Below are 19,073 nucleotides of genomic sequence, written 5' to 3' on the forward strand. Positions count from 1 at the left end.
GACCCAAAATGGGCAAAATTTGACCCAAAATGGCCATTTTTGGGCTCTTTTAGACCCAAAATGGTGAGTTTTGGACCCAAAATGGCCACTTCTGGGCTCAAAATGGTCATTTTTGGACCCAAAATGGACATTTTTGGACCCAAAATGGTGAGTTCTGGATCCAAAATGGGCTTTTTGGGGCTCAAAATGGTTATTTTTGGCCCCAAAATGGGCTCTTTTCGACCCAAAATGGTCACTTTTGGACCCAAAATTGGCTCTTTTTGACCCAAAATGGCCATAGCCATAGAATGGAGTATTGCACCGCACAGCGGCACTACGCACACACCGACTGCCCGGGACACGCTGATTATGTTAAGGTATGAATGGACCCAAAATCGGCTTTTTTTGACCCAAAATCGGCTTTTTTCGACCCAAAATCGGCCTTTTTCGACCCAAAATGGACCCAAAATGGGCTCTTTTGGGGTCTAAATGGGCTCTTTTGGCCCCAAAATGGGCTTTTTTGGACCCAAAATGGCCACTTCTGGGCTCAAAATGGTCATTTTTGGACCCAAAATGGTGAGTTCTGGACCCAAAATGGGCTTTTTGGGGCCAAAATGGCCATTTTTGGGCTCTTTTCGACCCAAAATGGGCAAAATTTGACCCAAAAGGGCCACTTCTGGGCTCAAAATGGTCAGTTTTGTGGCCAAAATGGGCTCTTTTGGACCTAAAATGGGCTTTTTGGGGCTCAAAATGGTTATTTTTGGCCCCAAAATGGGCTTTTTTGGACCCAAAATGGTCATTTTTGGGCTCTATTGGCCCCAAAATGGGCTCTTTTCGACCCAAAGTGGCCACTTTTGGACCCAAAATTGGCTCTTTTGGACCCAAAATGGCCATAGCCATAGAATGGAGTATTGCACCGCACAGCGGCACTACGCACACACCGACTGCCCGGGACACGCTGACTATGTTAAGGGGAATATAGACCCAAAATCGGCTTTTTTTGACCCAAAATGGACCTAAAATGGGCTCTTTTCAACCCAAAATGGGCTCTTTTGGGGTCTAAATGGGTTTTTCGGGGTCTAAATGGACTCTTTTGGGGTCTAAATGGCCACTTTTGGCCCCAAAATGGGCTTTTTTGGACCCAAAATGGTCACTTTTGGACATAAAATGGGCTCTTTTGGACCTAAAATGGGCTCTATTGGACCCAAAATGGGCTCTTTTCAACCCAAAATGGGCTCTTTTGGGGTCTAAATGGACTCTTTTGGCCCCAAAATGGGCTCTTTTCAACCCAAAATAGGCTCTTTTCAACCCAAAATGGGCTCTTTTGGCCCCAAACCAGCCATTTTTTGGCCCCAAAATGGCCATTTTTATACCCAAAATGGGCTCTTTTAGCCCCAAATTGGCAACTTTAGGGCCCCAAATGGCCACTTTTCCACCCAAAATGGGCTTTTTTGGGGTGTAAGTGGTCACTTTAGGGCCCAAAATTGTCACATTTGGGCTCTTTTGGACCTAAAATGGGGTCTTTTGGACCCAAAATGGGTTTTTTTTGACCCAAAATGATGAGTATAGGGCCAAAAATGGTGACTTTTGGGTCCAAAATGGGTTCTTAGAGGCTCTTTTGGACCCAAAATAGGCTCTTTTGGACCCAAAATGGCAAGTTTTCGGGCCAAAATGGGCTTTTTTGAGTCTGAAATGGTCACTTCTGGGCTCTTTTGGGTCTAAAATGGGCTTTTTTGGGGCCAAAATGGCCTTTTTTGGGCTCTTTTAGACTCAGAATGGGTAATTTTCGACCCAAAATGGCCATTTTTGGGCTCTTTTAGACCCAAAATGGTGAGTTTTGGACCCAAAATGGCCACTTCTGGACCCAAAATGGTCATTTTTGGACCTAAAATTGTGATTTCTGGACCCAAAATGGTGAGTTTTGGACCCAAAATGGGCTTTTTGGGGCTCAAAATGCTCATTTTTGGACCCAAAATGGCCTTTTTTGACCCCAAAATGGCCACTTTTGGCCCCAAAATAGCCATTTTTAGCCCCAAATCTGCCCTTTTTGCCCCCAAATCTGCCCTTTTGCCCCCAAATCTCCCCATTTCCCCCATTAAACTTTCCTTTTTTGCCCAAATCTGCCCTTTTTAGCCCCAAATCTGCCCTTTTAACCCCAAATCTGCCCCTTCTGACCCCAAATCTGCCCTTTCTGACCCCAAATCTGCCTTTTTTGACCCCAAATCTGCCCCTTCTGACCCCAAATCTGCCCTTTCTGACCCCAAATCTGCCCTTTTTAGCCCCAAATCTGCCCTTTCTGACCCCAAATCTGCCCCTTCTGACCCCAAATCTGCCCTTTTTCACCCCAAATCTGCCCATTTTAACCCCAAATCTGCCCCTTTTTGCCCCCAAATCTGCCCTTTCTGACCCCAAATCTGCCCTTTTTCACCCCAAATCTGCCCTTTTAACCCCAAATCTGCCCTTTTTGCCCCCAAATCTGCCCTTTCTGACCCCAAATCTGCCCTTTTTAGCCCCAAATCTGCCCTTTTTAACCCCAAAATGGCCTTTTTTGACCCCAAAATGGACCCAAATTTGCCTATTTTGACCCAAAATGGCCACTTTTGACCCCAAAATGGACCCAAAATGGCCTTTTTTGACCCCAAAATGGAGCCAAAATGGACCCCAAATGGCCTCTTTTGACCCCAAAATGGCCTTTTTTGACCCCAAAATTGCCACTTTTGGACCCAAAATGGACCCAAAATGGCCACTTTTGACCCCAAAATGGCCTTTTTTTGACCCCAAAATGGCCTTTTTTGACCCCAAAATGGACCCAAAATGGACTTTTGACCCCAAAATGGACCCAAAATGGCCTATTTTTGACCCAAAATGGCCTTTTTTGACCCCAAAATGGACCCAAAATGGCCTTTTTTGACCCCAAAATGGACCCAAAATGGACTTTTGACCCCAAAATGGCCACTTTTGGCCCCAAAATAGCCATTTTTAGCCCCAAATCTGCCCTTTTTGCCCCCAAATCTGCCCTTTTTGCCCCCAAATCTCCCCATTTCCCCCCATTAAACTTTCCTTTTTTGCCCAAATCTGCCCTTTTTAACCCCAAATCTGCCCTTTTTGCCCCCAAATCTGCCCTTTTTGCCCCCAAATCTGCCCTTTTTCACCCCAAATCTGCCCTTTTTCACCCCAAATCTGCCCTTTTTAACCCCAAATCTGCCCTTTTTGCCCCCAAATCTCCCCATTTCCCCCATTAAACTTTCCTTTTTTGCCCAAATCTGCCCTTTTTAACCCCAAATCTCCCCATTTCCCCCCATTAAACTTTCCTTTTTTGCCCAAATCTGCCTTTTTTCCCCCCAGAATATGATCACGGGGACGGCCCCATTGGACGGCTGCATCCTGGTGGTGGCTGCGACTGACGGGCAGATGCCACAAACCAGGGAGCACCTGCTGCTGGCCAGGCAGGTCAGATGTGGGGCAGATATGGGGCAGCTATGGGGCAGCTATGGGGCTGCTATGGGGCAGCTATGGGGCAGATATGGGGTGGCTATGGGGCACCCTTGGGGTGGTTATGGGGTGGTTGTGGGGGGATATGGGGTGGTTATAGGGGGATATGGGGGGATATGGGGTGGTTATAGGGGGATATGGGGCAGCTATGGGGCAGCTATGGGGCAGCTATGGGGTGGATATGGGGTGATATGGGGTGGATATGGGGGGATATAGGGTCATATAGGCAGGTTATGGGGGGATATGGGGTGGTTATGGGTGGATATGGGGTTGGTTGGTATAGGGTGATATAGGGCAGCTATGGGGCAGCTATGGGGCAGCTATGGGGTGGATATGGGGTGGTTATGGGGGGTTATGGGGGGATATGGGGTGGTTATAGGGGGATATGGGGGGATATGGGGTGGATATGGGGAGATATGGGGTGGATATGGGGCGGCTATGGGGCAGCTATGGGGAGATATGGGGTGGTTATGGGTGGATATGGGGTGGATATGGGGTGGTTATGGGGCGGCTATGGGGCGGCTATGGGGTGATATAGGGGGATATGGGGGGATATGGGGCGGCTATGGGGGGATATGGGGTGGTTATGGGGGGATATGGGGTGATATGGGGTGGTTATGGGGGGTTATGGGGGGATATGGGGTGGTTATGGGGTGGTTATGGGTGGATATGGGGCAGCTATGCAGCTATGGGGTGGTTATGGGGGTATATGGGGCAGCTATGGGGCAGCTATGGGGTGGATATGGGGTGGCTATGGGGTGATATGGGGTGGTTATGGGGGGATATGGGGGGATATGGGGCAGCTATGGGGCTGCTATGGGGCAGCTATGGGGCAGCTATGGGGCAGCTATGGGGCTGCTATGGGGTGGATATGGGGTGGTTATGGGGCAGCTATGGGGCAGCTATGGGGTGGTTATGGGGTATATAGGGTCATATAGGCAGGTTATGGGGGGATATGGGGTGGTTATGGGTGGATATGGGGTTGGTTGGTATAGGGTGATATAGGGCAGATATGGGGCAGCTATGGGGCGGCTATGGGGCAGCTATGGGGCTGCTATGGGGCGGCTATGGGGCAGCTATGGGGCTGCTATGGGGAGATATGGGGTGGATATGGGGGGATATGGGGTGGATATGGGGCAGCTATGGGGCTGCTATGGGGTGATATGGGGTGGTTATGGGGGGTTATGGGGGAATATGGGGTGGTTATAGGGGGATATGGGGAGATATAGGGTGATATAGGGGGATATGGGGTGATATGGGGTGGTTATGGGGTGATATGGGGTGGATATGGGTGGATATGGGGTGGTTATGGGGCAGCTATGGGGTGGATATGGGGTGATATGGGGTGGATATGGGGGGATATGGGGTGGTTATGGGGGGATATGGGGCGGCTATGCAGCTATGGGGCGGCTATGGGGCAGCTATGGGGCGGCTATGGGGCAGCTATGGGGCTGCTATGGGGCTGCTATGGGGCAGCTATGGGGCAGCTATGGGGCAGCTATGGGGCTGCTATGGGGTGGATATGGGGTGGTTATGGGGCGGCTATGGGGCAGCTATGGGGTGGTTATGGGGTATATAGGGTCATATAGGCAGGTTATGGGGGGATATGGGGGGATATGGAGCGGCTATGCAGCTATGGGGCAGCTATGGGGCAGCTATGGGGTGGATATGGGGTGATATGGGGTGGTTATGGGGTGGATATGGGGATAAGGGGGGGATATGGGGGGTTAATGGGGGGATATGGGGCGGCTATGGGGTGGTTATGGGGGGATATGGGGCGGCTATGCAGCTATGGGGCGGCTATGGGGCAGCTATGGGGCAGCTATGGGGTGGATATGGGGTGGTTATGGGGCAGCTATGGGGTGATATAGGGGGATATGGGGGGATATGGGGTGGTTATGGGGGGATATGGGGTCATATAGGCAGGTTATGGGGGTATATGGGGGGATATGGGGGGATATGGGGGGATATGGGGTGGTTATGGGGGGATATGGGGGGATATGGGGTGGCTATGGGGTGGATATGGGGTGATATGGGGTGGATATGGGGGGATATGGGGCGGCTATGGGGCAGCTATGGGGAGATATGGGGTGGATATGGGGTGGTTATGGGGGGATATGGGGTGGATATAGGGTCATATAGGCAGGTCAGATGTGGGGCAGATATGGGGCAGCTATGGGGCAGCCATGGGGTGGATATGGGGCGGCTATGGGGTGGATATGGGGGGATATGGGGGGATATGGGGGATATGGGGTGGTTATGGGGGGATATGGGGCGGCTATGCAGCTATGGGGCGGCTATGGGGCAGCTATGGGGTGGCTATGGGGTGATATAGGGGGATATGGGGTGATTGGGGTGGATATGGGGGGATATGGGGCGGATATGGAGCGATATAGGGGGATATGGGGGGATATGGGGCGGATATGGGGTGGTTATGGGGTGATATGGGGTGGATATGGGGTGATATGGGGGGATATGGGGCGGCTATGGGGTGGTTATGGGGGGATATGGGGCGGCTATGGGGTGGTTATGGGGGGATATGGGGCGGCTATGCAGCTATGGGGCGGCTATGGGGCAGCTATGGAGTGGATATGGGGTGGCTATGGGGCACCCATGGGGTGGTTATGGGGTGGTTATGGGGTGGTTATGGGGGGATATGGGGTGATATGGGGTGGTTATGGGGTGGGTATGGGTGGATATGGGGCAGCTATGCAGCTATGGGGTGGTTATGGGGGTATATGGGGCAGCTATGGGGTGGCTATGGGGCGGCTATGGGGCGGCTATGGGGTGATATAGGGGGATATGGGGGGATATGGGGCGGCTATGGGGTGATATGGGGTGGTTATGGGGGGATATGGGGCAGCTATGGGGAGATATGGGGTGGTTATGGGGGGATATGGGGTGGATATGGGGGGATATGGGGTGGATATGGGGTATATAGGGTCATATAGGCAGGTTATGGGGGGATATGGGGTGGATATGGGGGGATATGGGGTGGTTATGGGTGGATATGGGGCAGCTATGCAGCTATGGGGTGGGTATGGGGTGGATATGGGGTGGTTATGGGGCGGCTATGGGGTGGTTATGGGGTATATAGGGTCATATAGGCAGGTTATGGGGGTATATGGGGTCATATAGGCAGGTTATGGGGGGATATGGGGATATATGGGGTGGTTATGGGGGGATATGGGGGGATATGGGGTAGTTATGGGGGGATATGGGGTGGTTATAGGGGGATATGGGGTGGATATGGGGTGATATAGGGTGATATAGGGCGGATATGGGGCAGCTATGGGGAGATATGGGGTGGTTATGGGGGGATATGGGGCGGATATGGGGGGATATGGGGTGGATATGGGGTGGATATGGGGATATGGGGTGGTTATGGGGGGATATGGGGAGATATGGGGTGGATATGGAGTGGATATGGGGTGGATATGGGGTGGATATGGGGCGGCTATGCAGCTATGGAGCAGCTATGGGGCAGCTATGGGGTGGTTATAGGGGGTTATGGGGCAGCTATGGGGCGGCTATGGGGTGGATATAGGGTCATATAGGCAGGTTATGGGGGGATATGGGGATATAGGGTGGTTATGGGAGGATATAGGGTGGTTATGGGGTAGATATGGGGTGGTTATGGGGTGATATGGGGTATATAGGGTTGTATGGGCAGGTTATGGGGAGTATGGGGGGATATAGGGGGCATAGGAGGGTTATGGGGCAGCTATGGGGTGGTTATGAGGGGATATGGGGTGGATATAGGGGGATATGGGGGGATATGGGGTGGTTATGGGGTGATATGGGGGGATATGTGGTGGTAGCAGGAGGTCAGATGTGGGGCGGCTATGGGACGGCTATGGGGTGGTTATGGGGTGGATATGGGGTGGTTATGGGGTCATAATAGGCAGGATATGGGGGGATATGGGGTGGATATGCCCCACATCTCTGGGTCTGCCCCCCATCTGACCTTGTCTCTCTCTGCCCCACACCTGACCTTGTTTCTCTCTCTCTGCCCCACATCTGACCCTTGTCTCTATGTGTCTGCCCCACATCTGACCCTTGTCTCTATGTGTCTGCCCCACATCTGACCCTTGTCTCTCTGTGTCTGCCCCCCATCTGACCTTGTCTCTCTCTGCCCCCCATCTGACCTTGTTTCTCTCTCTGCCCCACACATCTATGGGTCTGCCCCACACATCTCTGGGTCTGCCCCACATCTAACTCTTATCTCTCTCTGCCCCACATCTATGGGTCTACCCCACATCTGACCTTGTTTCTCTGCCCCATAACTAACACTGTCTCTCTGCCCCATATCTCTGGGTCTGCCCCACATGTGACCTTATCTCTCTCTGCCCCACACATCTATGGGTCTGCCCCACATCTGACTCTTATCTCTCTCTGCCCCACACATCTATGTGTCTGCCCCCCATCTGACCTTGTTTCTCTCTCTGCCCCACATCTATGGGTCTGCCCCCCATCTGACCTTGTCTCTCTCTGCCCCACACATCTATGGGTCTGCCCCCCATCTGACCTTGTTTCTCTGCCCCACATCTGACCTTGTTTCTCTCTCTCTCTGCCCCCCATCTATGGGTCTGCCCCACATATCTCTGGGTCTGCCCCACATGTGACCTTGTTTCTCTCTCTGCCCCACATCTGACTCTTATCTCTCTCTGCCCCACATCTATGGGTCTGCCCCCCATCTGACCTTGTCTCTCTCTGCCCCACACATCTATGGGTCTGCCCCCCATCTGACCTTGTTTCTCTGCCCCACATCTGACCTTGTTTCTCTCTCTCTCTGCCCCCCATCTATGGGTCTGCCCCACATATCTCTGGGTCTGCCCCACATGTGACCTTGTTTCTCTCTCTGCCCCACATCTGACTCTTATCTCTCTCTGCCCCACATCTATGGGTCTGCCCCACACCTGACCTTGTTTCTCTCTCTGCCCCACATCTAACTCTTATCTCTCTCTGCCCCACATCTATGGGTCTGCCCCACACCTGACCTTGTTTCTCTCTCTGCCCCCCATCTGACTCTTATCTCTCTCTGCCCCACATCTATGGGTCTGCCCCACACCTGACCTTGTTTCTCTCTCTGCCCCCCATCTGACTCTTATCTCTCTCTGCCCCACATCTATGGGTCTGCCCCACACCTGACCTTGTTTCTCTCTCTGCCCCACATCTGACTCTTATCTCTCTCTGCCCCACATCTATGGGTCTGCCCCACACCTGACCTTGTTTCTCTCTCTGCCCCCCATCTGACTCTTATCTCTCTCTGCCCCACATCTATGGGTCTGCCCCACACCTGACCTTGTTTCTCTCTCTGCCCCACATCTGACTCTTATCTCTCTCTGCCCCACATCTATGGGTCTGCCCCACACCTGACCTTGTTTCTCTCTCTGCCCCACATCTGACTCTTATCTCTCTCTGCCCCACATCTATGGGTCTGCCCCACACCTGACCTTGTTTCTCTCTCTGCCCCACATCTGACTCTTATCTCTCTCTGCCCCACATCTATGGGTCTGCCCCACACCTGACCTTGTTTCTCTCTCTGCCCCCCATCTGACTCTTATCTCTCTCTGCCCCACATCTATGGGTCTGCCCCACATCTGACCCTTGTCTCTATGTGTCTGCCCCCCATGTGACCTTGTCTCTCTCTGCCCCACACGTGTGGGTCAGGTTGGGGTGCAGCACGTGGTGATTTACATCAATAAAGCCGACGCTGTGTCGGACCCGGAGCTGCTGCCGCTGGTGGAGCTGGAGCTCAGGGAGCTGCTGGCACAGCTGGGATATGATGGGGATGGGACCCCCGTCATTGTGGGGTCAGCGCTGTGTGCACTGCAGGTACAGACCCATAGAGACCCATAGCTGCCCTATAGCTGCCCCATAGGGACCCTATAGAAACCCCATAGGGAGCCATTGAGTTCCATTGGGACCCATAGCTGCTGGCACAGCTGGGATATGATGGGGACGGGACCCCCGTCATTGTGGGGTCAGCGCTGTGTGCACTGCAGGTATGGACCCATAGGGACCCATAGCTGCCCCATAGGGAGCCCATAGAAACCCCATAGGGAGCCCATAGGGACCCATTGAGTCCCATTGAGTTCCATTGGGACCTATTGAGACCCACTGAGTTCCATTGGGACCCATAGCTGCCCTATAGAGACCCCATACAGACCCCATACGGACCCCGTAGAGACCCCATAGAGACCCCATAAGGACCCATTGAGACCCATTGAGTTCCATTGGGATGCATTGAGTTCCATTGGGACCCATTGAGTTCTATTGAGTTCCATTGGGACCCATAGAGACCCATTGGGACCCCATAGGGACCCCATAGAGACCCCATAGGGACCCATTGAGTTCCATAGGGACCCCATAGGGACCCAGAGAGACCCATAGGGACCCCAGAGAGACCCCATACGGACCCCATGGGAAGCCCATACAGACCCCATAGAGACCCCATAGGGACCCCATAAAGAACCCATAGGGACCCCATAGAGACCCCATAGAGACCCCATAGAGACCCCATAGGGACCCCATAAAGAACCCATAGGGACCCCATAGAGACCCCATAGAGACCCCATAGAGACCCCATAGGGACCCCATAAAGAACCCATAGAGACCCCATAGAGACCCCATAGGGACCCATTGAGATCCATTGGGATCCATTGAGTCCCATTGAGTTCCATTGGGTGCCATTGAGACCCATAGGGACCCCATAGAGACCCCATAGAAACCCCACAGGGACTCCATAGTTGCCCCATAGGGAGCCCATAGGAAGCCCATTGAGTCCCATTGAGTCCCATTGAGTCCCATTGAGTTCCATTGAGTCCCATTGAGTCCCATTGAGTCCCATTGAGTCCCATTGAGATCCATTGAGTCCCATTGAGATCCATTGAGTCCCATTGAGATCAATTGGGACCCATAGCTGCCCCATAGAGACCCCATAGGGAGCCCATAGGGACCCTATAGAAACCCCATAGGGAGCCATTGAGATCCATTGAGTTCCATTGGGACCCATAGCTGCTGGCACAGCTGGGATATGATGGGGACAAGACCCCCGTGGTTGTGGGGTCAGCACTGTGTGCACTGCAGGTACGGACCCATAGCTGCCCCATAGAGACCCCATAGAGACCCATTGAGTTCCATTGGGATCCATTGAGTTCCATTGGGATCCATTGGGATGCATTGAGACCCATAGGGACCCCATACCTGCCCCATAGAGACCCCATAGGGACCCTATAGAGACCCCATAGGGACCCCATAGGGACCCCATAGGGAGCCCATAGAGACCCATAGGGACCCCATAGGGAGCCCATAGAGACCCCATAGAGACCCCATAGGGACCCCATAGGGACCCCATAGAGACCCCATAGAGACCCCATAGGGGCCCCATAGGGAGCCCATAGAGACCCATAGGGACCCCATAGGGAGCCCATAGAGACTCCATAGAGACCCCATAGAGACTCCATAGGGACCCCATAGAGGCCCTATAGGGACCCCATAGGGACCCCATAGGGAGCCCATAGAGACCCCATAGAGACCCCATAGGGACCCCATAGGGACCCCATAGGGACCCCATAGAGACCCCATAGGGACCCCATAGGGACCCCATACAGACCCCATACAGACCCCATACAGACCCCATACAGACCCCATAGAGACCACATAGGGAGCCCATAGGGACCCATTGAGTTCCATTGAGTCCCATTGAGTTCCATTGAGATCCATTGTCAACCCATAACCCCCCCCACCCCATATCCCACCCCATATCTCCCCATACCCCACCCCATATCCCACCCCATAACCCCCCTATATACCCCCATATCCCACCCCATAACCCCCCTATATACCCCCATATCCCACCCCATAACCCCCCTATATACCCCCATATCCCACCCCATAACCCCCCTATATACCCCCATATCCCACCCCATAACCCCCCTATATATCCCCATATCCCACCCTATAACCCCCCTATATATCCCCATATCCCACCCCATAACCCCCTATATATCCCCATATCCCACCCCATATCCCCCCATACCCCCCATACCCCCCATATCCCCCCCCACACCCCATATCTGACCCCATATCCCACCCCATAACCCCCCTATATACCCCCATATCCCACCCCATAACCCCCCTATATACCCCACTCCACACCCCATATCCCACCCCATAACCCCCCTATATACCCCCATACCCCACCCCATATCCCACCCCATAACCCCCCCATATACCCCCATATCCCACCCCATATCCTACCCCATAACCCCCCATACCCCACCCCACACCCCATATCCCACCCCATAACCCCCCTATATATCCCCATATCCCACACCATATCCCACCCCATAACCCCCATTATATACCCCCATATCCCACCCCATAACCCCCCTATATACCCCCATATCCCCCCATAACCCCCCCATACCCCACCCCACACCCCATATCCCACCCCATAACCCCCCTATATATCCCCATACCCCACCCCATATCCCACCCCATAACCCCCCATACCCCACCCCATACCCCATATCCCACCCCATAACCCCCTATATACCCCCATATCTCCCCATAACCCCCCTATATACCCCATAACCACCCCATAACCCCCCCATACCCCACCCCACACCCCATATCCCACCCCATAACCCCCCTATATATCCCCATAACCACCCCATATCCCACCCCATAACCCACCCCATATCCCACCCCATAACCCCCCTATATATCCCCATATCCCACCCCATAACCCCCCTATATATCCCCATATCCCCCCATAACCCCCCCATACCCCACCCCACACCCCATATCCCACCCCATAACCCCCCTATATACCCCCATACCCCACCCCATAACCCCCCCCATAACCCCCCTATATACCTCCATACCTCACCCCATATCCCACCCCATAACCCCCCTATATACCCCCATATCCCACCCCATATCCCACCCCATAACCCCCATATCCCTCCCTATTCCCACCCCATATCCCACCCCATAACCCCTCTATATACCCCCATATCCCACCCCATATCCCACCCCATAACCCCCCTATATACCCCCATACCCCACCCCATAACCCCCCTATATACCCCCATACCCCACCCCATAACCCCCCTATACCCCACCCCATATCCCACCCCATAACCCCCCTATATATCCCCGTATCCCACCCCATACCCCACCCCATAACCCCCCTATATATCCCCATATCCCACCCCATATCCCACCCCATAACCCCCCTATATATCCCCATATCCCACCCCATAACCCCCCTATATACCCCCATACCCCACCCCATATCCCACCCCATAACCCCCCTATATACCCCCATACCCCACCCCATATCCCACCCCATAACCCCCCTATATACCCCTATACCCCACCCCATATCCCACCCCATAACCCCATTGTCTGTCCCCCTTTATAGGGCCGTGATCCGGCTTTGGGTCGGGATTCAGTTCTGCAGCTGCTGGACGCCATCGACACCCACATCCCACTGCCCACCAGGGACCTGCAGCGCCCCTTCCTCATGCCCATCGAGGGCGTCCACTCCATACCAGGTACTGCCCCATAGCTGCCCCATAGAGACCCCATAGAGACCCCATAGAGACCCTATAAGGACCCCATAGGGACCCATTGAGTTCCATTGAGTTCCATTGAGATCCATTGAGACCCATAGGGACCCCTTAGAGACCCCTTAGAGACCCTATAGAGACCCCATAGCTGCCCCATAGGTGCCCCATAGAGACCCCATAGAGACCCCATAGGGACCCATTGAGTTCCATTGAGATCCATTGAGTTCCATTGAGATCCATTGAGTCCCATTGAGTCCCATTGAGTTCCATTGAGACCCATAGGGACCCATAGAGACCCCATAGAGACCCTATAGGGACCCCATAGAGACCCTATATGGACCCCATAGGGACCCATTGCCCACAAGGGACCTGCAGCGCCCCTTCCTCATGCCCATCGAGGGCGTCCACTCCATACCAGGTACTGCCCCATAGCTGCCCCATAGAGACCCCATAGAGACCCCATAGAGACCCCATAGGGACCCATTGAGTTCCATTGAGATCCATTGAGTTCCATTGAGATCCATTGAGACCCATAGGGACCCCTTAGAGACCCCTTAGAGACCCTATAGAGACCCCATGGCTGCCCCATAGCTGCCCCATAGAGACCCTATAGGGACCCCATAGAGACCCTATAAGGACCCCATAGGGACCCATTGAGTTCCATTGAGATCCATTGAGTTCCATTGAGATCCATTGAGACCCATAGGGACGCCTTAGAGACCCCTTAGAGACCCTATAGAGACCCCATGGCTGCCCCATAGCTGCCCCATAGAGACTCCATAGGGACCCCATAGGGACCCCATAGGGACCCCATAGGGATTCATTGAGATCCATTGAGTCTCATTGAGTTCCATTGAGTTCCATTGAGTCCCATTGGGATCCATTGAGTTCCATTGAGATCCATTGAGTCCCATTGAGTCCCATTGAGTTCCATGGAGATCCATTGAGATCCATTGAGACCCATTGAGATACACTGAGATCCATTGAGATCCATTGAGTTCCATTGAGATCCATTGAGACCCATATGGACCCCATAGCTGCCCCATAGAGACCCTATAAGGACCCCATAGGGACCCATTGAGTTCCATTGAGAGCCATTGAGATCCATTGAGACCCATAGGGACCCCTTAGAGACCCCTTAGAGACCCTATAGAGACCCCATGGCTGCCCCATAGCTGCCCCATAGAGACCCCATAGGGACCCCATAGAGACCCATTGAGAACCATTGAGATCCATTGAGTTCCATTGAGTTCCATTGAGTCCCATTGGGATCCATTGAGTTCCATTGAGATCCATTGAGTCCCATTGAGTCCCATTGAGTTCCATTGAGATCCATTGAGATCCATTGAGATTCATTGAGTTCCATTGAGACCCATTGAGATCCATTGAGTTCCATTGAGATCCATTGAGACCCATATGGACCCCATAGCTGCCCCATAGAGACCCTATAAGGACCCCATAGGGATCCATTGAGTTCCATTGAGATCCATTGAGTTCCATTGAGTTCCATTGAGATCCATTGAGACCCATAGGGACTCCATAGCTGCCCCATAGAGACCCTATATGGACCCCATAGGGACCCATTGCCCACCAGGGACCTGCAGCGCCCCTTCCTCATGCCCATCGAGGGCGTCCACTCCATACCAGGTACTGCCCCATAGCTGCCCCATAGCTGCCCCATAGAGACCCTATAGGGACCCACTGAGATCCATAGGATTCCATAGGGACCCCATAGGGACCCATTGAGTTCCATTGAGATCCATTGAGATCCATTGAGACCCATAGGGACCCCTAAGAGACCCCTTAGAGACCCTATGGATACCCCATAGCTGCCTCATAGCTGCCCCATAGCGGCCCCATAGGGACCCTATAGGGACCCATTGAGTTCCATTGAGATCCATTGAGACCCATAGGGACCCCTTAGAGACCCCTTAGAGACCCTATAGAGACCCCATGGCTGCCCCATAGCTGCCCCATAGAGACCCTATAGGGACCCCATAGAGACCCTATAAGGACCCCATAGGGACCCATTGAGTTGCATTGAGATCCATTGAGACCCATTGAGATTCATTGAGCTCCATTGAGATCCATTGAGACCCATATGGACCCCATAGCTGCCCCATAGAGACTCTATAAGGACCCCATAGGGACCCATTGCCCACCAGGGACCTGCAGCGCCCCTTCCTCATGCCCATCGAGGGCGTCCACTCCATACCAGGTACTGCCCCATAGCTGCCCCATAGAGACCCCATAGAGACCCCATAGGGAACCATTGAGTTCCATTGAGACCCATAGGGACCCATTGAGTTCCATTGGGATCCATTGAGACCCATAGGGATCCCTTAGAGACCCCTTAGAGACCCCTTAGAGACCCTATAGAGACCCCATGGCTGCCCCATAGCTGCCCCATAGAGACCCCATAGGGACCCCATAGAGACCCTATAAGGACCCCATAGGGACCCATTGAGTTCCACTGAGATCCATTGAGTTCTATTGAGATCCATTGAGACCCATAGGGACCCCTTAGAGACCCCTTAGAGACCCTATGGAGACCCCATGGCTGCCCCATAGAGACCCCATAGGGACCCCATAGGGACCCATTGAGAACCATTGAGATCCATTGAGTTCCATTGAGTTCCATTGAGATCCATTGAGTCCCATTGAGACCCATAGCTGCCCCATAGAGACCCTATAAGGATCCTATAAGGACCCCATAGGGACCCTGTAAGGACCCCATAGGGATCCATTGAGTTCCATTGAGACCCATTGAGTTCCACTGAGACCCATTGAGATTCATTGAGACCCATAGCTGCCCCATAGCTGCCCCATAGAGACCCCATAGGGACCCATTGAGTTCCATTGAGTTCCATTGAGATCCATTGAGTTCTATTGAGATCCATTGAGACCCATAGGGATCCCTTAGAGACCCCTTAGAGACCCTATAGAGACCCCATGGCTGCCCCATAGCTGCCCCATAGAGACCCTATAAGGACCCCATAGGGACCCATTGAGTTCCATTGAGACCCATTGAGTTCCATTGAGTCCCATTGAGTCCCATTGAGTTCCATTGAGTCCCATTGAGATCCATTGAGACCCATATGGACCCCATAGCTGCCCCATAGAGACCCTATAAGGACCCCATAGGGACCCATTGCCCACCAGGGACCTGCAGCGCCCCTTCCTCATGCCCATCGAGGGCGTCCACTCCATACCAGGTACTGCCCCATAGCTGCCCCATAGCTGCCCCATAGAGACCCTATAGGGACCCACTGAGATCCATAGGGTTCCATAGGGACCCATTGAGTTCCATTGAGATCCATTGAGACCCATAGGTATCCCTTAGAGACCCCTTAGAGACCCTATAGAGACCCCATGGCTGCCACATAGCTGCCCCATAGAGACCCTATAAGGACCCCATAGGGACCCATTGAGTTCCATTGAGACCCATTGAGTCCCATTGAGTCCCATTGAGTTCTATTGAGATCCATTGAGACCCATTGAGATTCATTGAGTTCCATTGAGATCCATTGAGACCCATATGTACCCCATAGCTGCCCCATAGAGACCCTATAAGGACCCCATAGGGACCCATTGCCCACCAGGGACCTGCAGCGCCCCTTCCTCATGCCCATCGAGGGCGTCCACTCCATACCAGGTACTGCCCCATAGCTGCCCCATAGAGACCCCATAGAGACCCTATAGGGACCCCATAGGGACCCATTGAGTTCCATTGAGTTCCATTGAGTTCCATTGAGAGCCATTGAGTTCCATTGAGATCCATTGAGTTCTATTGAGATCCATTGAGACCCATAGGGATCCCTTAGAGACCCCTTAGAGACCCTATAGAGACCCCATGGCTGCCCCATAGCTGCCCCATAGAGACCCTATAGGGACCCCATAGAGACCCTATAAGGACCCCATAGGGACCCATTGAGTTCCATTGAGTCCCATTGAGTCCCATTGAGTCCCATTGAGTTCCATTGAGTTCCATTGAGTTCCATTGAGTCCCATTGAGTCCCATTGAGTTCCATTGAGTTCCATTGAGTCCCATTGAGTCCCATTGAATCCCATTGAGTTCCATTGAGTCCCATTGGGATCCATTGAGTTCCATTGAGTCCCATTGAGTTCCATTGAGTCCCATTGAGTTCCATTGAGTTCCATTGAGTCCCATTGAGTCCCATTGAATCCCATTGAGTTCCATTGAGTTCCATTGGGATCCATTGAGTTCCATTGAGTCCCATTGAGTCCCATTGAGTTCCATTGAGACCCATAACTGCCCCATAGAGAACCTATAAGGACCCCATAGGACCCCATAAGGACCGCATAGGGACCCATTGAGTTCCACCATGGCACAGTGGAGCTCCTCCTTTATCCCCCCATAACCACCCCATATCCCCCCTATATAACCCCATATCCATTTCACCCCCATATCCCCCCATACAACCCCATAACCAACCCATATCCCCCTATATAACCCCCTATCCCCCTATATAACTCCATATAACCCCATATCCTCCCATATAACCCCATAACCACCCCATATAACCCCATAACCACCCCATATCACCCCATATCCCCCCATGTCCCCCCATATCCCCCCATATCCCCCCATGTCCCCCCATATCCCCCCATATCCCCCCATATCCCCCCATATAACCCCATATAACCCCATATCCCCCCATATAACCCCATATAACCCCATATATCCCATATAACCCCATAGAACCCCATAGAACCCCATAGAACCCCATAGAACCCCATATAACCCCATATAACCCCATATAACCCCATATCCCCCCCATATAACCCCATATCCCCCCCATATAACCCCATATAACCCCATATCCCCCCATATACCCCCATATAACCCCATATAACCCCATAGAACCCCATATAACCCCATATCACCCCATATAACCCCATATAACCCCATATCCCCCCATATAACCCCATATATCCCATATAACCCCATATAACCCCATATAACCCCATATAACCCCATATCCCCCCATATACCCCCATATAACCCCATATAACCCCATATAACCCCATATAACCCCATATAACCCCATATCCCCCCATATAACCCCATATAACCCCATATCCCCCCATATAACCCCATATATCCCATATAACCCCATATAACCCCATATAACCCCATATAACCCCATATAACCCCATATAACCCCATACCCCCCCATAACCCCCCCATATCCCCTCATATCCCCCCATATAACCCATATAACCCCATATCGCCCCCCATATCCCCCTATATCCCCCCATATCCCCCCATATAACCCCATATAACCCTATATCCCCCCATATAACCCCATATAACCCCATATAACCCCATATCCCCCCATATCCCCCCATATAACCCCATATAACCCCATATAACCCCATATCCCCCCATATCCCCCCATATAACCCCATATAACCCCATATAACCCCATATAACCCCATATAACCCCATATAACCCCATATATCCCATATAACCCCATATAACCCCATATAACCCCATATAACCCCATATAACCCCATATATCCCGTATATCCCCTATAGGTCGTGGCACGGTGGTGACGGGGACGGTGGAACGCGGTGCTGTCAGTAAAGGGGACGAGTGTGAACTGCGGGGTTATGGGAAAACACTGAAGGCTGTGGTCACCGGTGAGTGCTGCCCCATAGCTGCCCCATAGCTGCCCCATAGCTGCCCCATAGAGACCCTATAGAGACCCTATAGGGACCCATTGAGTCCCATTGAGTTCCATTGAGTCCCATTGAGTCCCATTGAGTCCCATTGAGTCCCATTGAGTCCCATTGAGTTCCATTGAGTCCCATTGGGATCCATTGAGTCCCATTGAGTCCCATTGAATTACATTGGGATCCATTGGGACCCATAGCTGCCCCATAGCTGCCCTATAGAGACCCTATAGAGACCCCATAGGGACCCATTGAGTCCCATTGAGTCCCATTGGGATCCATTGAGTCCCATTGAGTCCCATTGAATTACATTGGG

At 52.7% G+C, this 19,073-nt stretch overlaps 1 protein-coding gene across 2 annotated transcripts in view; it reads left to right on the top strand.

Annotated features, from left to right (window-relative positions):
• LOC146751955 (elongation factor Tu, mitochondrial-like) overlaps positions 1 to 19,073 on the top strand; it is a 50,093-nt gene that overhangs the window by 12,704 nt on the left and 18,316 nt on the right. For both annotated transcript variants that reach the window (XM_085533358.1, XM_085533359.1), the window contains 4 exons: positions 3,325 to 3,429; positions 9,145 to 9,309; positions 12,908 to 13,040; positions 18,620 to 18,724. In XM_085533358.1, coding sequence (XP_085389484.1) covers positions 3,325 to 3,429; positions 9,145 to 9,309; positions 12,908 to 13,040; positions 18,620 to 18,724 — 508 coding nt within the window. The remainder of the gene's footprint in view (positions 1 to 3,324; positions 3,430 to 9,144; positions 9,310 to 12,907; positions 13,041 to 18,619; positions 18,725 to 19,073) is intronic.

The sequence above is a fragment of the Coturnix japonica genome, unplaced genomic scaffold (genome assembly GCF_054131305.1).
Source record: "Coturnix japonica strain WE unplaced genomic scaffold, WE-NBRP24 Scf058, whole genome shotgun sequence".
Taxonomy (NCBI): domain Eukaryota; kingdom Metazoa; phylum Chordata; class Aves; order Galliformes; family Phasianidae; genus Coturnix; species Coturnix japonica.